This window comes from Podarcis gaigeae, assembly GCF_964106915.1.
Source record: "Podarcis gaigeae genome assembly, chromosome: 14".
NCBI lineage: Eukaryota > Metazoa > Chordata > Lepidosauria > Squamata > Lacertidae > Podarcis > Podarcis gaigeae.
Window position 1 is genome coordinate 1,052,783 of NC_139690.1, and position 22,834 is coordinate 1,075,616.

The 22,834-nt window shown below is 47.2% G+C and overlaps 1 protein-coding gene across 4 annotated transcripts in view; it reads left to right on the plus strand.

Annotated features, from left to right (window-relative positions):
- Window positions 1-5,496: 5,496 nt before the first annotated feature.
- CIB2 (calcium and integrin binding family member 2) overlaps window positions 5,497-22,834 on the plus strand; it is a 49,846-nt gene continuing 32,508 nt past the window's right edge. For 2 of the 4 annotated variants that reach the window (XM_083712263.1, XM_083712261.1), the window contains exon 1: window positions 5,497-5,945. In XM_083712263.1, the coding sequence (XP_083568389.1) occupies window positions 5,895-5,945 (51 nt within the window). In that variant the 5' untranslated portion in view covers window positions 5,497-5,894. The remainder of the gene's footprint in view (window positions 5,946-22,834) is intronic. The other 2 variants (XM_083712264.1, XM_083712262.1) reach the window with 2 other exon arrangements.

The window sequence follows — 22,834 nt, forward strand, 5'->3', positions numbered from 1 at the left end:
GCGCCAGGAGATCCCTGCTGGAGCAGCTGGCCAATGGGCTTGCCTTGGTTTATTTCTAGAGTATTATTTTTTAAATACCGTACTCTTGGTTGAAAACGCAGGGGAGGAGGCAGCCGCCTCTGGTTTCTCTCGCTGAGGAGGGAATGTCTTTTAATCTCAGCATGCTTGTAGTGTGCACGTGAGAATCATCTAAAAAACAAAGGCCTCCGAAATATTGTTTTCATCACTTGCAAATGTAATTGACAGATCAATTAGCCATCTAAAATCCATATGCTTAATCAACATTTCTTGTAATAGGGTTATTACTCTATTAAAATGCGTAAAGTCTCCCTGAATGGTGCTTACATCCAACTGGCCTGTTCCACAGAGTTGCTATATCCTGATGTGCATTGAGAAAACTTACTTTTTTAGGAAAGATGCCCAACTGCCACATTGTGCGCTCACTTACTTGGGAATTCAGTAGCAGTTATTGCTGAATAAACATGGTACCTGGTTGCAGGGTCACTATATCCTGTGTCCAGGCACAATGGCTACATGCTATACTTCCATGGCTGGAGGCAATATGCCTTGATGCATATTTCCCACAATGGGGAAGGTGCCGTGGGCAGAATTGGCAGGGGTGAAGGACTTCCCACCTGTCAAACACCTGATGTTACAATAATATCAGATGACTGAGTGCACTGAAGTCCCACAGCAAGAGCTTCGAAGGGCCCAGAGTGGCTTGCAAAGAGTGGCTTGCTTTCAGGTCCCTGAGGCTGCCCACCAGCAGATGTGGTGGGGCCAAATCCTACTTTCCTTTGTCAATGCCAATCGAGAGAGCACTTTACCTCCCCACACCTGATGTCTCCGCCTGCCGCAACCTTGTGCCACATGCAATGCCAGGTGTGCGATAGGTGGCTGTGGTTTGAGGATAATGGCCTCATGGGCTGGATCTGAACCCATGTTGAGCCAGATGTCTGGTTGCTGGCTGTGAAAAGCGAATGCCAAGCTGGACAGGCCTCTGATCTCATTCCACTGGGCTCTATGCCCACATTCTATGCATGCTTACAAGAGTGAGCTCCACTGAAAGCCACAGGACTTGTTCTGCATAATCACACTTCAGATCCACGGCTGCAATCTAATGCCCACTTGAAACTGAAGCCCCCTTCAAGTGAGTGGAGGTGGCTGCGCTTCAGGTTTGCAACATGCAATACTGGGGCCAGCCCTATCATTGGCTTCAGGCCACAGGTGTATCATTTTATTTGTGTGCTGCGTCTCCACAGTTAACACCATGTGAGATGTTGAAGCACAGAGCTGTGTGCACCATGTGTCTGATCTGTGTTCTCCTGCTCTTATGGGTGGTGGGGGACACGGTTGTGCGTGGTGAAGTAAGACACAGCTGCCAGCCTGGTTGGCTTGTGAGGGTCAAATTGGGTGGCAGCGGCACCCACTTGACCTTCACCGCAAGCAGCCAAGCAGCTGGGGCCAGCCCCATGCAATATATGGCTGTTTCTGTCCTCAGGAAGATGGCAAAGAACACAGCTGAACAGCTTAGCAAGTCAGCGACCTTTTGAGCCTGTTGAATAGATAAGCCTCTGAGGACTGACACCCTGAGTAACTGGTGGTTGAGAGCGGCCGCCAAGGCCATGTAACACCAGTCCTAAAGGATCTTCATTGGCTCCCAGTGTGTTTCCGAGCACAGTTCAAAGTGTTGGTGTTGACCTTTAAAGCCTTAAATAGCCTTGGCCCTATAGATCTGAAAAAGCACCTCCACCCCCATCATTCAGCCCAGACACCGAGGTCCTCCTCTGAGGGTCTTCTGGCAGTTCCCTCACTGTGAGAAGTGAAGCTACAGTGGTACCTTGGGCTACATACACTTCAGGTTACATACGCTTCAGGTTACAGACTCCGCTAACCCAGAAATATTACCTCGGGTTAAGAACTTTGCTTCAGGATGAGAACAGAAATCGTGCTCTGGCGGCACGGCAGCAGCAGGAGGCCCCATTAGCTAAAGTGGTGCTTCAGGTTAAAAACAGTTTCAGGTTAAGAACGGACCTCTGGAACGAATTAAGTACATAACCAGAGGTACCACTGTATAGGGAACCAGGGAGGACCTTCTTGGTAGTGGTGCCCGCCCTGTGGAACATCCTCCCATCAGATCTCAAGGAAATAAACAACAATCTGATTTTTAGAAGACATCTGAAGGCAGCCCTGTTTAGGGAAGTTTTTAATGTTTGATGTTTTATCATGTTTTTAATATTCTATTGGGAGCTGCCTAGAGTGGCTGGGGCAACCCAGTCCCTCCCTCCCTCCCTCCCTCCCTCCCTCCCTCCCTCCCTCCCTCCCTCTCCTATAGCCATCTCTAGCACTTTCCTCCATGGGAAAGTTTTAACTTTGTACTGCACAAACCTCCCAACCTTCTGCTTAATTGGATGTCCACAAATCATTGTGTTTTAGAGGCCCTGAGGAAGGAGCTGAAGATTTATGACAACACTGGGAGGTTATGCAAATGAAATCTGAACACGCCCTCTGCAAAAAGAGTCAACGGAATGTTCTTTTCCCCAGGGGAAAAAAGATTATCTCTGTTCCGGGGGAGGGGGGAGTGGAGTGTCTGCAACCCAGAGGTGAAGAACCTGTGTTTCCATCAGTCCAGTCTTAATGGTCAGAGATGATGGGACTTGTTGTCCAGCAGCATGTGGAGGGCCTCCGGCTGGGGAAGACCAGTCAGTGTTGGGCATCAGTTTAGGAATGGATTGGGGGGTGGCAGTGAGCACACTCAAAACAGATCCAGACAAGGCAGGGTTGCTGTGGTCAGGAGTCTTGCTGATGGGAGAGAAACTGTTTAATGCAGATTTCCCCACCTGTTGCCCTCCAGATGTTGGACTCCCAAATAACAACAACAACAACAACAATAATTTATATCCCGCCCATCTGGCTGGGTTTCCCCAGCCACTCTGGGTGGCTTCCAACAAAATATTAAAATACAGTGGTCTGTTAAACATTAAAAGCTTCCCTAAACAGGGCTGCCTTCAGATGTCTTCTGGTAGTTGTTCTTCTCTTTGACATCTGACGGGAGGGCGTTCCACAGGGCAGGTGCCACTACCAAGAAGGCCATCTCCCTGTAACTTGGCTTCTTGCAGTGAGGGAACTGCCAGAAGGCCCTCGGCGCTGGACCTCAGTGTCCGGGCAGAACAATGGGGGTGGAGACGCTCCTTCAGGTATATCCCATCAGCAACATCCAGAATGGCTAAGGCCAGGGGAACTGTAAATCAGCAGCATCTGCAGGGCAGCAGTTCCCCATCCCTGATGCAAACAAAGGAACACATGCAGAAAGGTGCTTGGTTCCTAGTCTGTATGCTTTCAACAATGTTGATCCAAGGCTTTATCTGCAAAACCTTTGATTGCCTGTGATAAATTTTTATTTGGCCATGCAATCTTTGGGCAATTGGTTGGCCATTTGCAAACAATTCAAAACAAAGTGAAGCTGAAGCAACACCCATGATGAAAGATGGTGGAGCTGATAACACAGCAGCACCCACAGAAATGTGCTGATGTCACATGGCAAGCTTATCTCGCTTGGATAAATATTGCAAAACAGCCAATGGGAGCAATGGTCAAACATCCTTTGGGGCTGTCAGGCTGAAGTCTCAGGCCCACTAACTTGGGAGTAAGTGTGACCTCAGAGGGACTTCACATCTGCATAAACATGCCTTGGGGATAGGTGGGCAAAGAAAGCACCCTGGTGGCACATGGCTTCCCCCAAAGAATCCTGGGAAATGTAGTTTGTTGAGGGTGATGGCAATTGGAACACTGTAGTTGATAGCATCTTAAAAAGCAGAGACATCACCTTGCCAACAAAGGTCTCTATAGTTAAAGCTATGGTTTGCTCAGTAGTGATGTATGGAAGTGAGAGCTGGACCATAAAGAAGTCTGATCGCCGAAGAATTGATGCTTTTGAATTATGGTGCGGGAGGAGACTCTTGAGAGTCCCATGGACTGCAAGAAGATCAAACGCATCCATTCTGAAGGAAATCAGCCCTGAGTGCTCACTGGAAGGAAAGATCGTGAAGCTGAGGCTCCAATACTTTGGCCACCTCATGAGAAGAGAAGACCCTGATGTTGGGAAAGATGGAAGGCACAAGGAGAAGGGGACGACAGAGGACGAGATGGTTGGACAGTGTTTTTGAAGCTACTAGCATGAGTTTGACCAAACTGCGGGAGGCAGTGGAAGACTCCTGTGCCTGGCGTGCTCTAGTCCATGGGGTCACAAAGAGTCGGACATGACTAAACGACTACGACTAAACAACAACAGATCACCCCTCACAGTGTGGAAAGGGAAGAGTCACATCCAGTGACCCTGCCCACCGCCAGCATGTGGCCTTCAAGCAGAAAAAGATCCTTGGTGTATGCTGCAATAACTTGGTTAGTTTTTTAAGATGATATAAGACCCAAGTTCTGTTTTTAAGTACGGTGGGCGATCACAATGTCATATTCAGCTGCTTCTCCTTCCCACCAATTTCTTGAAAGGATCCAGAGTCCCTGGCTGGATCTTGCCTGTCCTTTCTCCACCCTAAGACAGGAGCAAACAAGGACACACTATTTTTAAAGCTACAAGCTTATTGCTACAGAGGTAATCTCATGATTAAAGGGATCTAAATGTTTGCCTGTGTAATTGTATTGATCAACTAGGATTTTACAGTGGGAACAGATTTACTTTCTTTAAACTATATCAGTGTTTTCCTTTTCTTTCTTTCATATGTCTGAACTCATTGAACACAGGTAGGGAGCTTGAAAAATCTGATGTGCTCAGAGCAAACTACATGTTCCATGTCAGCACACATGCTGTATATTTAAATCACAGGACTTCCTCCAAAGAATCCTGACAACTGTAGTTTACACCTCACAGAGCTACAATCCCCAGCACCCTTAGCAAACTACAGTTCCCAGGATTCTTTGGTGGAGGTTGTGTGCATGAAATATAGGGTGCCTACACAGCCAATGTCTGGTGCACCCAAAGTCATTTTCTTTTTTGGTAATAGGAGGAAGGAGGGAATAGGCCTTGCCTGGCACTGTTATTGGCTGTGGAGGGGAATACTTACATGCTACAGCAGCATGAGGAAGGCACATCACAGCCCACCCTCTTTTTTGCAGGGAGGACAAGCTAATCTCAGTAGGGGTGGGGCCAAGGTGGGGCCCCCAGATGCTGTTGGGCTGCGACTCCCACCAGCCCCAGCCACCACGGCCCATTAGCCAGGATGAGGGGAGTTGTAGTCCGTCATCCCATGAAGAGCATCCCACTGGCCATCCCTGCCCTACAACCTGTTTCAGGTGGGTCCTCCACAAGCAGCAGCTTCTTCTGCCCCGCCCTTTTGGCGAGTGCGGCTAGCATCACGCCTGAAGAAGAGTTCTGTGACACCCCGAAGTCGGCCCGCTCCCCGCGGCGCGATCTTGCTCGGCCCTAAGCAGGTTGGGCGGAGGCGAGTCTCTTTTCAAAAGGGGCTCTTGGCTGCCCCCCGGTGGTGCAGAGCCTTCCGGCGCCGCGAAGCTGCAGAGAGGAGGGAGGGGTCTTTCGCCGGGGCGCTGGAGATCCGAGGCAGCCGAGATGGTTTCTCCGGACCCGGGAAGCGCCGCATCGGATTTTCGCCCTTCGGAGAAACCCTTCCGTTGCACCCGAGGAAAACGTGGGGCAGTGGAGGAGGCAGCCTTCGGGGGGGACATTCGCGTGGGATTTTAACCCCCTGCCTCCTGCCCTTGCTGCTGCCAGACGGCGGCCGGGAGCCTCCCCGATGCGGGCGCGGGGATCCTCTTCCACTCGCTCCTCCAGTTGCGCGTCTGCTCTCGATGCCCGCGGGACAGAGAACTCCTGAATCTTGCTCTGGGATGCCTGTGCGGGCGGAGAGGAGGCCTCCTTTAAGATGGGCAATAAGCAGACGATATTTACAGATGAACAGCTGGATGCCTACCAGGTGAGCGGCACTTGCCTTGCTGCGGGGGCGCGGAGGTCGCTCTGAATGTAGTCTTCTCTTGCCAGAGACAGAAAATCCAGGGAGCAATCCTCTGCCCCCCCACCCCAATGCACAAAATACTGGATGCTTTGGAGTTGGTCTTGGGCAGGGGTCAGCAAACTTTTTCAGCGGGGGGGCTGGTCCCTTGTCCCTCAGACCTTGTGGGGGGGGGGCAGACTGCATGTTGCCATGATTATGACCCACATTTTTTGCAAAACCCCTTATTGGGACCAGCCCCAACGTTGCCCAAATGTGACTTTTTTGGAGGGGGGCGTGTTCCCTCACACACCCACGCTGCTTCCTTTGCATTTTATACATTGACGGTTCTTATTTCTCTCGTAAGGTGGGGTGGGTGGGGGTGGGGGGCTGAGGTAAGCGTGCCATTCCTGTCAGCCCTGGAGAGCGTGTGCGCATGCGTGGGTGAAGGGAAAAGCCCTTGGCCGGCGCTGCTCAAGCAAAAACCTTCTTTTCCCCACGTGGCGGCGATTTACCTTTCCTTGGCCCGCCCCGTGCAGCTCCCGAGCGGCCTCCCCAGCAGAGCGCAGAGCTGCATTGGAGTGCAGCCGCCCAGGCGCTCCCCGCTCCCGAGGCGCCTCTGACTGAGCCCCTGCCGCCGCAACTGCCCTTCCTGAAATCCAACCTGTGGCTCCTTTTCCCTCTCCCTCACCCTGGAAGAAAAGATTGCTGCGCGTGCGACGGGCCGAGAAGGGGCTGGTCTTCAGCAGCCGCCCGCCCGCCCGCCCGCCTCACTTTTGACCCCCAAACCTGGCTGAGTCACAAAAACCATTGTGCATGCGCACACTATGCCGGCTCCCTGGATCCCGCACCGTCCGCGGGCCGGATCTAGAAAGCAATTGGGCACCCACCTGATATCACTCATACCTGGCCCCAGTTATTTCATTACAGTTCACCAGTACAATTTGCAGCTTGCCTCCCTGCACTTCCTCAGCCTCCAGTGCGTTCACTTGGTTTCAGGTGGGGGGGGGATTTCAGAGGAGAGCCTCCGAGAGTGCGCTCAGCATTTCAGCAGATTCAGTGGAAGGTGGTCTATCAGTTGAGTGCATGCAAATCTTGCTCCTCTTCCTCGCATGAGATCCTTATGAGACTTTACAGCAGAAATGCAGTGAACGGAAACATGAAGTGAATGTGGACCCACGGCCACGGGCCTCTGCTTCCAGGAACGCCTGAGCAAGTTTGGCAAGTTAGCCGGTCCCGTGTGAATGTTCTCAGCAGGCCTTGTCTTCCTCTTTAAACATGAGGGCTAGAACCTTGCCCCTTTATTATTATTTTAAGCTGAGCAGGTAAATAATGGGTTTGTGACCATGATTGGGACAGGTGTGAAAGGGATTCAGCCTCCTTGGCTGCCAGTTTCTTACCCCCAGAGAATACAGTGGTACCCCTGGTTATGAATGCTTCGAGTTACGAACTCTGCTAACCCGGAAGTAGCTGCTCCTGGTTGCAAACTTTGCCCCAGGATGCAAATGGAAATCGCGCGCCGGAGGTGCACATGCAGCGGGAGGCCCCATTACCGAAAGCGTGCCTCAGGATAAGAACGGTTTCAGCTTAAGAACGGACCTCCGGAACGAATGACATTCGTTACCAGAGGTACCACTGTACAGTATAACTAGTTTCTGATTTCTGGTTGTAATTGTTGCCACGTGGTTTTAAACAGGGAGCAGAGACCTTCACTATACAGTATCTTGAGTGCATTACATTCGAGCAGAGCTGGTTGTCTTCACTGACCCAATAAGATGGAGGGAGATTAAACAAAGACTGCTCATTCTTTTGGATACATGACACTTGACCTGCAAGGGCATCAAGGGCCCATTAGCTGACCATGAGTTAACTCTGTTATAAAGGTTCAGGCTGGGTGGAGCTTCAGGTTTATGCGAGGGCCTTATTTGGAGACAAAATGTGTTAAGGACCAAAGAGGGCCTCTGGGTGGATTTGTGGATAAAACAGAGAGGCACAGAAACATCAGCATATATGGATAATAAATAATGTATAACAAATGCATTTTCAAATAAAAGTAACCCCAAAATCCCCAGGCTGGTAACCAAAGCAGGACTATAGATACAGATTTTCTAGAAGTACCTAGACTATACTGCCAGCAAAGTCCATCCATTCAAATAAATAAGGAGTGCATAAGCCACTTTGTACACCCACATTGTGAAATAGCAATAATAATAATAATAATAATAATAATAATAATCCTGCTCTTCCACTTAAAGGAGTTCAGGGCTGCAAACAACTACCCAAACTTTAAAAACAACTGGATATATCCACAGCTAAATAATATAAATGATCCAAGGAACATTTTCTTTCAGCCACCCAGTATCTGGATGGACAGGAATGTTCTTAAATTAAACCATAATATGGGTATCCACAGGGACATTTTCAACCAACTGTTTGTGCAAACATCATGTTTCGATATGGAATAGGATTCCCCCTTCCCAGGATTTAATATAGCTAATATATTAAATTATATCATATCAATAGAGCCAAAGTAGTGTAGTGGTTAGAGACTCAGACTATGATCTGGGAGAGACAAGGGTTTGAATTCCCACTTGGCCTTGAAGCTCACTGGGTGCAGCGGCAGAGGAAAACTCTCAGCCACCTGGGGCATCCCTGTGGGCGCCACATGCCCCATCCCGTCCCTAAAGGGACGGCCCGTGGGGCCTTAGCCGCCCTACAGCAGCTGGCGGACAGCGCGGAGCCTGTGGGCGCCAAGATGCGTGGCTTGTGTGCGCTGCAGGCCCTGCAGGGAGTGCCGCCGGCCATTTTGTCACCCCCCCTCAGGGTGGCACCCAGGACACACCACAGCCCCTGCATCCCCCTTTCCTATGCCCCTGACTGGGTGACCTTGGGGGCCAGCCACTCACCTTAAGCCTAACCTACCTCACAGGGTTTTGGGGAGGAAAAATGGGGAGGAAGAGAACTCTGTATGCCACCTTGAGCTCCTTGGAGGGAAGATGGGATATAAATGCAATCCATCCATCCATCCATCCATCCATCCATCCATCCATCCAACAATCAATCAAGCTTCTGGACAGATTGCAAAACCATGTGTTTTGAATTAACTCCATCCACTTCTTCCCTGACAGAGGAAGAAAGTCTAATGTGTTCATTAAGTCATTCTCAACGCTGGTGCAATTTTCTAGCCCAGGGAAGCTGCCGGATCGGATGTGGATGATTCATCTCCATCTTTCTCCAGGCAGGCCAAAACATTTTAATTGAATTGGAATTCAATTGCCAGAGCTCCAGCTGCTACAAAAATAAATAAAAAATAAATTGGAAGGTAAAGTTGGCTTTGTGTTTGCCTGGTGGAATTGGCCGAACATTTGTTTAAAAGAGCAGGATATTTTCTAAATAATGGCTTGGATCCAATTCTAGTCTTACTTAGAGTAGACCCACTGAAGTTAACAAGCATGGCTCATGTATGCCATTAATTTCAATAGGTGTACTCTGTATAGGACTGAGTTGGCTACAACTTGACATCTTAAACCTGATATTTAATATTTATTGAGCTGGCTTGTAAAACACAATGACCTAGATAGAATAAATAACGTAAAATAATTTCAGGCTACAACTTGAAAGCTGCAGAGAATTGCAGTCAAACTGATTTATTGTGTGTTGCTTTAACTGGACAGATGTGCAAACCACCCTGGGACTTTTCTTGATGAACAGGGCGGTTGAAACATCATGTAGATTAAAGCAAGGAAGCAAAGAAGCAGGCAGGTGGTTTGGGCTGCCCATGAAAGAGTCTGGAGGCACAGCGGGAGCAACCACTGCTAAAGATCCCTTGTTCCCTCCTTGTTTATTTGCCCCTCTCTCCCTCTGTTAAGTTGTGGGTTGACATAGCAGACGACACAGCGATTTCTCAAAAGCAGCTCTTTATTTTGTAAGCTAGAACAGAACTAGGCTGAGGAGCTCAGTCAGCCTGCTTATATAGAGCTCCAGAACAATGTAACTGTTGCCATTTTCTAAAACTATCCAATCACTGAACGTCACTTTTCGATCCTTCATTTGCATACAAAACTATCCAATCACTGAACGTCACTTTTCAATCCTTCATTTGCATAACTATCTACAGTATCCCCCTGCTGGCCCAGGGTGAGAACTTCAGTACATAACACCCTCCTATTTCTGTCCTGCAAGGATGGAGAATTTGTGACTTCCAGAAGTTGTTGGACACCATACAGTATCCCATCATTCCCAGCCAGCTTGGCCACTGCTCTACTGCCTCCCCTGTGCCAATTTTTATATTGCAAATTCCTCGGGGCAGGGACCTTTTCATTGTTACATAGTAAAAGCTATGGTTTGCCCGGTAGTGATGTATGGAAGTGAAAGCTGGACCATAAAGAAGGCTGATCGCCGAAAAATTGATGCTTTTGAATTATGGTGCTGGAGAATTATGAATTATGGTGCTCTTGAGAGTCCCATGGACGGCAAGAAGATCAAACCTATCAATTCTTAAGGAAATCAGCCCTGAGTGCTCACTGGAAGGATAGATCCTGAAGCTGAGGCTCCAATACTTTGGCCACCTCATGAGAAGAGAAGACTCCCTGGAAAAGACCCTGACGTTGGTAAAGATGGAGGGCACAAGGAGAAGGGGATGACAGAGGACGAGATGGTGGGACAGTGTTCTAGAAGCTACCAGCATGAGTTTGACCAAACTGGGAGACAAAAGTGCCTGAGTGCTCTGGTCCATGGCGTCACAAAGAGTCGGACACGACTAAGCGACTAAACAAAACAACAACAACAACAACAACCGTGCACATCAATGGTGCCTTGTATGCCTCTGAAATTGGGGGTGGCTAATGAAGATAGGGCCTTATTTGTGGTGGCACTGCAGTTGTGAAGCTCCCTCCTTTCACTACCTGTGCCAAGTGTCTGGTGACCTTTAGGAAGCAGGTGAAGGCTGCTTTATTGTCTGGCACGTCCAATGGTTCTAAACACATTTCTAGTGGCTTTTAGCCATCTAACAAGTGAGGTCTGCAGCAAAATGTTATAGTGTGGAGTGCTCCAGTTTAGGGGGCCAGTCAGCCATACTGGATACTCTGTGATGCTTTATTCCATCCCCCCTGTCCTTGGTTTTCCATGCCTGCTTAACAGTGCCCAGTTCTCACTAGGCTATTTTTGTTTCATGCCCTAGCTAAGGGGTCTTAGCCCACCTCCCATTTTTTTTATTGTACTTCTACATAACTTGGTGTTTCACTGCAAGTCTTTTAAAGCCCCCTTTTTGAGTGTGGCTGGTGACTTTATTCCTAGGAAAGGACTGGCACTCAGAAAATAAGTTCTCTATTTGTATACAGGATGATTTTACATAAAACCCTAAGTTGTTTGTGGTAAACTGTCTGGACAAATTCACAGAAAACAGATTTCGGTTTAAAGCTGCTAGTCCATGGCAGCTTACATATTTATTTAGAGATTTGACGATTCACCACTTTTCAAGGCAAAATGTCTCTGCAAAACAGAGGGGGCCAGATGTGAGTGCAGGGGTCAGATCAGAAGCTCAGGCCCTTTGGGAGCCCCCCCCCCCCAAGCAGCCCTTCATTTGCCTCCTGGACAGGCTGGGATGTATCCTTGAAGTGTGACTCTGCCGCTTGCCTGCCTGTGGAGAGGAAAGAGCTGGGGGCAGTTGCAGGCACAGAAATCTCTGACTCCTCTTGCCCCTGACCACGCCTACTTGGAAGAGACCCCCTGGCCCCTGGAGGGTGGCCTGTGGCGGGAACATGGCCCTCTGGGACTGAAGGTCATTTGGAAGAATCAGTGGAGGCTGCTCTGTATGGGCCAATGGGGCACTGCCCCACCAAGCTCCCTCTTCATTCCTCCAGACCACCTCCAGGCTGTAAAGGTAAAGGTACCCCTGCCCGTACGGGCCAGTCTTGCCAGACTCTAGGGTTGTGCGCTCATCTCACTCTAGAGGCCGGGAGCCAGCGCTGTCTGCAGACACTTCCGGGTCACGTGGCCAGCATGACGAAGCTGCTCTGGCGAACCGGCACCAGAGCAGCACATGGAACACCGTTTACCTTCCCGCTATAAAGCGGTACCTATTTATCTACTTGCACTTAAGGGTGCTTTTGAACTGCTAGGTGGGCAGGAGCTGGGACCGAACGACGGGAGCTCACCCCGCCGCGGGGATTCGAACCGCCGACCATGCGATCGGCATATCCTAGGCGCTGAGGTTTTACCCACAGCGCCACCCAGGCTGTCTACTCCCTCCTTATTCTGTCTTGCCATCCTAGCAGCAGAGACAAGGGTAGAATTTCCCTTTCTGTCTGTCTCCCTGCCTTCTGCCATATCCGCCCTAAGAAGCAGCTCTGGGAAGAAGAAGCATTTCCAGGGCTCTTGTGTTTTCCTATCCTTGTACAGTACTGGGGAAAGGCATCATCATCATCATCATCATCATACTGCCCTATACCTGGAGGTCTAAGGGTGGTTCACAGAAAAGTCAAGGCAGTTCCTGTTTTGCTTCTGAGCACTCAGAGGCTTTCAGCAGACCACTGTCAGAATGTTGGGCTAGCCATCATGGTTTGATGGATAGTTAGATAGATTTTCTTTATTGAAAAATAAGTATAAAATTACAACTGTGCAAGGTAAAATAAGACATGAATAGTAATATAATAAAATAGCACCCATGTAAAAAACAATCAAAAAACATAAACATTACAATATTGTTATTGTGCTTATCCTAAACCTAACCTAATGCAGTGTTTATAAAAATGATTTACAAATATCGTAAAATTTGTCCATAGCAAGTCTATGTTTGTACGCAACTTGTTCATGTGTTGCAAGTTTATACATATCTTTTTTCCATTCGTTGAAGAGAACCTCATTTTTATTCTTCCAGTTCATCAATACCTGTATTTTTGCCATAGTAAGGGCACGGAGAGTCCATTCATATTGTCCCTTTGTATTGGATATATAATTCAAAAGTATATTTTGCTCTGCAAATTTAAGAGTTTTCTATACAGTCAGTCGTTTCTATTCTCTGCCAAAAATTTACCAATGTAGGACATTGGAAGAACGTATGTTTTAAATTCACCGCTTGACTGTAACCTTCCCAAAAAAAACCCTCAAAGTGGTTTCCCTAAAATATATAGCAATAAAATTATCAATAAAAAAGAATTAATAATAATTTATGACTTTTGGGGGGAAAGTAGGCTAAGAATTTTCTAAGTTGCTAAACATGTGGGTAGGCTAGTCTATACAATGTTTTTTTCAGCAGACACCGAAAAGAGTCCGGGGAAGGCACCTCCTGATGTCAGTGGGTAGGGAGTTCCAAAGTGTAGGCGCTCCCACAATCAGGGATCTCTTTCCTACCAATGTGGAACAGATGATGATGTGGCATCTGCAACAGGGCCAGTTCCGCAGATGGGAGCATTGAATTGGCCTATATGGGCATCACAATACTCCTCCCCAGCAGTAGTGCAGTATTATTACTATCCCTGATTGAGCTCAATGCGCTTGTCTTCTTCCTTGCTGACTTGGACATTTGGATGACATTCCACTCCCTTTCTTGTTAAGTACTGGCCTTGGCTGCTTCTCCAGGCCGATATAATTACACAGCAGGTTGCTTTTGCGAGAGTTAACCCACTTCTCTTTGTTACCTTGCGCCAGCCTTTTGAAATGGAGCTCCCTGAAGTGATAGCTCTGAACAAGTGAGGTGTTTTGCACATTCCCGATGAAGGCAGACGTGGCCCTGGCAGCTCTTATTTCCCTTTGTGCCGATTCAGACCAGGTGACATCACCGACCAGGTGCCTGCTCCCCGCTCCCCCTGTGCCACGTAATACAAGCCCAGGAAAGAGCCTCACTTTCGGATCACTGGGGGGGGGGGGGGCTTAATAATTGGTGCTCCAGTAGGCACAGAGAAGGCCTTGAAACCCAAACCAGTTTGGCCCAGCCCAGGTCTGCTGGTTCAGCTTCTTTCCTTTCTTATGGTTAGTTAGGGCTGGCAAATTAGAACATGTTTAGCTAGTCAGAATTAAACTAGTTTATTGGGGCATCCTGATTGTGTGTTTGAGGGTCTGTAAGAGCACCTCTTGCACCCTTGGCACCGGAGAGGAACACAGGCGCCTGCCTCATACTGAGTCAGATCACAGAGCTCAGTACTGACCACACTGACTGGCAGCAGTGGCTCTCCAGGATTTCAGATGGTGGACCTTTCTTCTATCAATAAAATAAAATAAAATAATTCACTCTCATTAGTGAAGTGCAGGGGCTCTTTTTTGGTCTTGCTTACCTAACTTTTAAGCTGACTGGGGGTGGTGATTATGAATCTCCAATTCAGGCCAGACTTTCCACATCAAGTCTTTATTTTCCTTTGTTGTCATCATATCAGGCCTCAAACCCTCTTTTGACATCTGCGAAATTACAGCTCCTCCTTCCTTTTCTTCAGAAGCAACATATGTCTCCTTCTCCAAATTCTCAAAGCTCACGAGTTTCTCTGTTTGTCCAGTTACACAGGCTTCCTGATTCAAATCCTTATCAAATTCAATGAAATTATTTACTGTTAAGTCCAGAGTTGTAACATTTGTAGCCAAAACATCAATTTGGCCTTGTAGCTTTCCCAAGAGAACAAATACTCTGCCCAACTCAGCCTGGATTTTCCGTCCTCCAGCCATTCTTGTAATGTCCCAAAACCCCCTCTAGAGGGATTTTGGTTCCTTAAATGTTTCTTTCAGTTCAAATCCAAAAGTCAAGTTAGTTTGTATCAGCTCTTCCTTATTTTCAACAAATTGTAACAAAAAGAACCAGCAGAAGCCACAGAAACAAAGTTCTCTTTTTCCGTCTTGACAGCTAATTTGACAGCTGTCAAACTCTTCAATGCCTCATCAGCAGGCTCTCTCGCGGAGCACTCCCGGCTCCGGGGGGGTGACACTTCAGCTCTCAAAATTAGTTCTTTATCGACTTCCGGGTCGGCGCCATCGCCGAATGGCGGACTCCCTCCGAGCTCCGGAGGGAGCCGGCTTGGCAGGGGCTGGGTCCTACCGCACCGGCGATGCGGGGACCCTTAAAAACCACGGCCAGAGGAGGCCGTGGACATGGAGACTCGGCTGGCACCGTCAGCGCCCTCCCGACTCGTGAAGGAGCCTTTTTAAAGGCTACGGATCGGGTGCCGGGGAGAAGCGTGGTGCTTTGAGTTCTCTGCTATCCCTGCCGAGCGCAGCCGCATGCCATCCGGCGGAGAGCGCTGACTTCTTCTATTGAAAATTTGGATCTAAAGAAGAACCCGTGAGTAATTGGAATATGGACTAAAAAAAAAAGGGATAAATTTTTAAAATTTGGAGCGAACGGGGGAGGCGGAAAAAAGGTAGTCAGCCCACCCCTAAATTGTAGAAGAGCCAAAACAAAGGACTGGACAACTAAGATCGAGTGTAACCTTATCTCGCCGAATTAGCAACTTCGCGAGGGAAAATTATAAGATTGAGCTGGAGGAGAAAAGTGGAATTGTTTTAAAAAAGCAACCCCCCCCCCGGAATCCCTGGAGCGATTCGTGAAACTGCCTGGAGAAGAGCAATGGAGGTTTTGACAGCTGTCAAAGAGCTGTCAAAAAGGAAGATTAAAATAGAGACTTTGTTATGAGGACTTTGCCGGTTACATTTGTTATAAATTGAACATAAACTGTTTCAAATATGGGCTAACAAGCTATTTGGACTGGTGGATGTGATTCTGGAAGGGAACTTTGCTACTGTAATCCACCTAGAGGAGCTGAGGGATATTGCATGTGTTTTTGACAGGAAACTTGAACAGTTGAATGGAACTTTTAATCTCCTGGGAAACTGCAGGAATGGAACTTTATTTTGTCTACAGAGGTCTTTACACTACAGGAAACAATGGAACTATTTGTTGGAAAATGAAAGGAACATGATGCAATGCTTTGCTTCTGAATAACAAGCCCCTGCAGAGACACTAGAAACTTTTGGAAAAAGAACATTCCTGTAGGAGAACAGAGAAACAAAAAGGAGGAGAATGATTGACAAGAACAAGGAAACAACAAGAACTGGACAGAACTGGGAGAGGGAACATTTGGGATATCCAGGTTTGACAAGCTTATGGATACAAAATTGGAGTTTTTACTCCTGGATATAAAAACCTGGATAGAAGAAATGGGCCTCTCGTTTGATAGACTCCTTCTATGATTGGACACTCATAATTAAAGACTGGCAAAGAACCTGAGGGTCATAGTGTAATGTGGGAACTCCAGGAAGATATTAGAAGTAGAGGGATAGGTGAAACGCAAAGGGGAAAGAGGGGAGGGAAAGTTGGAATCCAAAGGTTGTAAAATCACTACTCATATTTATTTTATTTCCATCTGTACCATGCTTGAAAGGGGGGAACTCGTGGAAGGGAATAGATCGATCTTAGGGGATGGGAATTTGGATAAATTGGGTTATTGATGATGAGTGTAATTTGGGGATAAGAACTTGTTGAATTTAATTGCTTATTTGGAAGATTTGGAACACAAGAGGGGGTAGGGAGGGGAAGTCCTGGTTATTGGCAAAAAGTTTATAAATTGGATTTAATTTGTTTTAATTTGGAAAACCTTAATAAAAATTATTATAAAAAACAAAAACAAAATTAGTTCTTTATCCTCCAGTACGATTTCTTATAATGCCAAACCGTGAAATTAAAGTCTTTTACCAAAAAAGAAAAAAGAAAAAAGAATTCTCTCGACCTTAGTTAGCAGGTCCTTTGCTTTAAATTATCTACAAAGGGGGGGGGGGCTGACTTCCTGTTTAAGCCTTCCCCACTCGTGCCTAATTCGTAAAAAATAATAATAAAATTTTAGAATCCCAATTTCCGTACTACTCACGGGTTGTTACTTTAAAGTCCAATTGTTCACAAGAAGAAGTCAACGCTCTCCGACCATGGCAATGTGGCTTCGCTCCGCAGAAGGAGCAGTCTACTCTCAGCACCGCACCGCTCACCCCTTCCCTGTTCCGAAGCCTTTAAAAAGGCTCCTTCACAGCTTAAAGGTAAAGGTAAAGGTACCCCTGCCCGTATGGACCAGTCGTGTCCGACTCTAGGGTTGTGCGCCCATCTCACTTAAGAGGCCGGGGGCCAGCGCTGTCCGAAGACACTTCCGGGTCACGTGGCCAGCATGACAAGCTGCATCTGGCGAGCCAGCGCAGCACTCGGAAACACCGTTTACCTTCCCGCCAGTAAGCAGTCCCTATTTATCTACTTGCACCCGGGGGTGCTTTCGAACTGCTAGGTTGGCAGGCGCTGGGACCGAGCAACGGGAGCGCACCCCGCCACGGGGATTCGAACCGCTGACCTTTCGATCGGCAAGTCCTAGGCGCTGAGGCTTTTACCCACAGCGCCACCACAGCTTGGGGGGGGCGCAAATGGTGCCCACCGAGTCACCACGCTCACAGGCTTCACCGCTTGTGATTTCTGAGGGTCGCCGCAGCGGCAAGACCTGATTCTGCGGAGCCGATTCCCTCCGGAGCTCAGAGGGAATCCGCCATTAGTCGATTGCGCTAACCGGGAAGTCCATTCTGTAAAGCATCTCACTGGTGCGCCGATTATTGCAGCCTTCCTGGCTTCTTGCACTTCAGTTCAAGACTCCTCCCATAGGGCCTTTTCAGCCCAGGAAGTGCTGGCAGCCAGGGAGGCTGAAGAGAGATGGAGAAATGTTTGCAGCAAAGAAGCAAGCAACCCCCCACCCCTCCTTGGCTACTTTGCCAGGTGTAAAGGTAAAACCCTCAGACAGGCACCGTCTCTTTTGACAAGTAAGAGGCAACATGATTGAAGTATATAAATGGAGAAAGTAGGTGGAGAAAAGGTTTTCTTCCGTCTCTCATAATACTCAGACTCATGGACACCCAATGAGGCTGAACGTTGGAAGATTCAGGACAGAGAAAGTGCAGTACTTTTCCCACTGACACACAGACAAACTATGCCACTTGCTCCTCCAGGAGGCATTGGATGGCTTTAAAAGAGGATGGGAGGCTTTCATGGCGGAAGAGGCTGTTGGCAGGACAGGAGGGGGCTCTTGGGCTGGCATCCTGCTTGCGGGTTTCCCCCGGGGGCACCTGGTTGGCCACTGTGAGAAGAGGATGCAGGACCGGATGGGCCCCTGGCCAGTGTCGGAACCTGCGATTGGCCAAGCTCCTCCGGAATCGCCTCTGACGTGATTAACGACCTGAGCCTTTGATAAGGCTCCAGGCACATTCCATTATGCAGAGAATCAAAGCAGCATGTGGAAGTGATGTGATTTATGGCTACATTGCAAAGAGTTTTATTTTCCTAACTACGCAAACAGAAAACACATCCTCTCTCTGTGAAAGCAGAGAGCAACTGAAACAAACAAAGGAACAGGAAACAGTAACATCATGTCCATCTCCCGTCTCCCGTGAGACTTCCAACAGCCTGGAATGCCTCTGGAATGTAAACAGAGTCTTGTGACTCAAAGCACTGCACAGTGGCAAACAGAAACTAACATCCTCCCCCTTTCTGTGAACATCACTGGGCAGTGTGTTAGTACAATCTCAGTACAAACCCAATTTCTGTACATAGGTACAGTGTTGATCCTTTGAAACATCCTTGGACAATAAATCAGCAGGAATTTCATTACCTGGCATGTAGGACACCGTTACGAGTCCTTTCTGAACACATTCTCTAGCATGTTGCAGCTTCAATTGCAAGTGCTTCATGCTTTGCTTACAACCTTCAGAAGGCAGCAAAGCCAAACATGCTTTGTTGTCCTGATAAACCTGGATTGGATACTTTACAGGAATTCTCATGACTTTAAACAATTGTAACAACCATTCACAATCCACAAGTGAATAAGACAGTGCATTCAGTTCAGCTTCACAAGAACTTAAGCTTACTGTTGTTTGCTTCTTGCACGACCAATCAAATAGATCCTGGTTGTACATATAGCAAACTCCAGACATGCTTTTCCTGTCTGTAGTGTCACTTCCAAAACTCGCATCAGCAAATATCTCAAGACCATCAGACTTCTGATTGTTAAATCTCTGTCTGTAATGCATAGTGCCTTTCAAATAGCGTGCTATGCGTTTCAGAGCTTTCCAATCCTTAACAGTAGGATTGTTGACTTGTCTGCTTAGCAAATTCGTGCTAACTACAATGTCAGGTCTTCAACATCTGGCAATGAAGTTTAGTTTGCCTAGCACACTTCTGTACAGTGTAGTGTCAGAAAATGCTTCTTCAGTATCATCTACCTGATAACCTGTTGTCATTGGTGTGTCTACAGGGTTAGCATCCATCAGGCTTAGTTTGGTTAACACATCAGCAATTTTCTGTGACTGGTGTACTAAAATATTACCACCTTGGTCTCTCTCTATTTCCAGATATAGGTAGTTGGTTACCTCACTAAGATCTTTCATGTCAAAGTGTTCCTTCAGTTGAGCTAGGGCGCTATTGTACATCTTGACATCCTTCCAAAAGAAAACATAAAACAACATAAAACAAGCAATACAGCTTCTTATGCCCTTCCTCTTTGACAAATACACATGGATCAGCTTTACCTTGCTGAAAACCTAGAGAAAACAATACTTCAGTGAGTTTAGAGTGCCAGCATCGTGCACTTTGTTTGAGACCATATAGGGACTTCTTTAGAGAACAAGCAAATCCCTGTTTTACCTGTACACTATCAGGTGGAAGCATATAAAGTGATTCACCTAAGGTTCTGTACAAAAATGCTGTATTCACATCATGATGAGAAACGTGTAGATTCTCTTCTGCAGCAAGTTTGAGCATCAGCCTAATGCTCTCATATCTCATGGTGGGTGAGTAGGTCTCATGATAGTCTGCACCTGGTACCTGTGCAAAACCTCTGGCTACCAATCTGGCTTTGTGTCTGACTACCTTGCCATTTTGGTTTGTCTTTGCTTTGAAGACCCATTTGCTGTCAAGCAGTTTCATCTCTGGAACTGTTGGAACTAGCTCCCATGTTTTGTTCCTCTCTAAGGAATCAAGCTCAGCCTTCATGGCAGTTAGCCATGGCTCAGCATCCTTCGAGTCCAAAGCCTAGATCTCTTGGAAGCTTGAAGGTTCAAATACCTTCTTGGAGCTATTAACAGCAGTTACAGCTTTAGCTGCTTTAGCAAATTCATCAGCAAATCTCTTTGGAGGTCTTCCTTTTGTGGCTCTTTCAGACCTGCGAATTAGACGTAAGTCTTCAGCGCTCTCCTCTTCTTTCTTAGGAGAAAAGAGGCCTTAGCACTCTTAAAATCCTCTGAATCATCTGATTCAGTTTCAGATTCAGAATCAGAACCTTCATCAGTGGGTGTGGGGTTTTGCTGCTGCTTATCCTCAGACTCTTCACTGTCATCAGGATAACATTGGGAAAATCCCACATTCTCCCCCCCCCACTTGGCATTGTACTCAACACTTCTAGTGAGCCTAACTGTATTAGTGTCTGTCATCATTACTCTGTAAGAACCTTTCTGATATCCTAGAAAGATACCATGCAAACCACGTTTGCCTAACTTGGAGTTTTGAGGTGTGTGAACCCACATGTCAGAACCAAAAATTCTCATGTGCTTGATGAATGGTTTCTTGCCAAACAACTTTTCATAGGGGGTACAACCAATCGGTGATGATAATCTGTGATTATAAGTATAAACAAAACAGCCGAATGTTGAATTCCTTTCTCAGTCAGAAAAGCTTCAAACTGCTGAGAAGTGAATTCTCCCCCTCGATCTGTAAATAAACACTTCACCTGTTTATCATGCACATTTTTCAACCAAGCACAGAATTCCTTGAACCTAGGAAATGCTTCTGATTTCTGCTTGAGATTGAACACATGAATATACCTAGAAAATGAATCAATGAGGACCATAAAGTTCCTGGCTCCACCCAAAGAGAGTGCTAGTGGACCAATGAGATCAGCATGCACTACCTGGTATGGTTCTGTAGCTTGTCTACTAGACACCTTATCTTTTGCAGCCATTTTGACCTTGTTTGCTGCGCATGCCTTACACTTCATGTGGTACCTGCAGGGTTTAATAGTCATACCTTCAACTAAAGCAGGCATTTTGGAAACTGCCTCGAAGTTTAAATGACCAAGTTTCCCGTGATAATCATGAATACATTCTGCATGCAAACCCTTGTTAGTATCTGCAATACAACAAGTTTCATCCTGTACAACACCAACAGAATCATAATAATGCAATACAAACAAATGATCAATACAATCAGCATGCAATACAAAGTCATCTTTCTTGGTGATGGTGAACTTCCCCTTCTTGAAGGAAATGTCTATGTCCTGTTCAGTTAGCTGCGAGATGCTCAATAGGTTGTGTGCAGCATCCGGAACAAAAAGAACGTTGCATATCGATGCACCCAAGCTGTGAAGAACAACCGTTCCATAGCCTTGACTGGAGATTGTGTGGTCATCCGCTTGGTGAATCGCACCTTCCTGCGGAGTAAAGGACACAAACAGGTGTTTGTCTTTGCAGACGTGCCTGGTCACTCCCAAGTCAACGATGAAGAAAGATCTAGATGTCTTCTGGATCTTTGGAGTGAAGCGTAAGACCATAGCCTTGTGTTGCGTTGTCCTGTACATTGGCCCTTTGTTTTTGCCTTTTCCACGCGTTGAGCTTTCGCTGCGCTGCTCTGTTGTCTTGGCCTTGGGATGTTTGTACTCCCTCTTCACGTGGCCAAGTCGTTCACACGAGTAGCATTTCACTGCCTTCAAAGCTCTGGCACCATCTAGTGGTTGCACTGAATTCTGGGATGACGTCTGTGAGGACTCCCCCTTGATGATACAGCTAGCACTATGCCAATCTGCTTCATTCAACACCACAGCAGTAATATGCGCTACCGTTAGCTGAGCAGTAGGCAAAACAGAAAGCTGGCTGGCAATCACTTCCCAGCTTGAACCCATAGAATGTAGAACCATGAAGGAATACACAGCTTCTGGAAAGGTGATTCCACGCTGTTGCAACTCATGCCTGAGATTCTGTATTTCCATGAGGTGAGCACGTACATCTGCTCCATCAACAAGTGCCATATCATGCAACCTGGCATAAAAGTACAAAGAAGCTCCCGCCTCTGTTCTTAAATGTGACTGTTGGAGACTGTCCCACATCTCTCTGGCTGAGGCCTTGTCACGCAAAAGACATAGCTCTTCAGGGGACACAATCAGCGTCAGAGTTCCCCTTGCTTTGGAATCCTTAGCCTCCCATGCTTCGGTAAGTGGAGCTGGGGGGGCGGGGCGGGGCGTCTGTTATCACATTAAATAGACCCTCTTTTATTAGCAGAGCTTCTGATACTGCACCCAGTCCTGATAATTCCTCTTTGTGAGCTTCGGAATTGCCATTGCATTTTGAAGGGCCTCCATTATTCTGGCATTAGCCTTCTGTGTGATTTTGAAGCAGGCTTTGTCTGTTTACAAGCAGCTGCATTCCAAAAGCACCCTTCTTGAGGCCTTTGCATGCCCCTGAGCTTCTGCCACAATTGGTCAGTGCTTTGGCTAGAAGTTCAAAGGGACTGGCAGGCTTCCCGGGGCAAGAGCACATACCTCTCATCAATCTTCTTGACATGCAGAGAAGATAAGCTGCATTCCGTTCTTCTGGTCCCATAACCAAAAATGTTGGAACCTGCGATTGGCCGAGCTCCTCCGGAATCGCCTTCGATGTGATTAACGACCTGAGCCTTTGATAAGGCTCCAGGCACATTCCCCATTACTCAGAGAATCAAAGCAGCATGCGGAAGTGAAGAGATTTATGGCTACATTGCAAAGAGTTTTATTTTCCTAGCTATGCAGACAGAAAACACATCCTCTCTCTGTGAAAGCAGAGAGCAACTAGAAAAAAAAGGAACAGGAAACCAGTAATGTCACATCTGTCTCCCGTCTCCCGTGAGACTT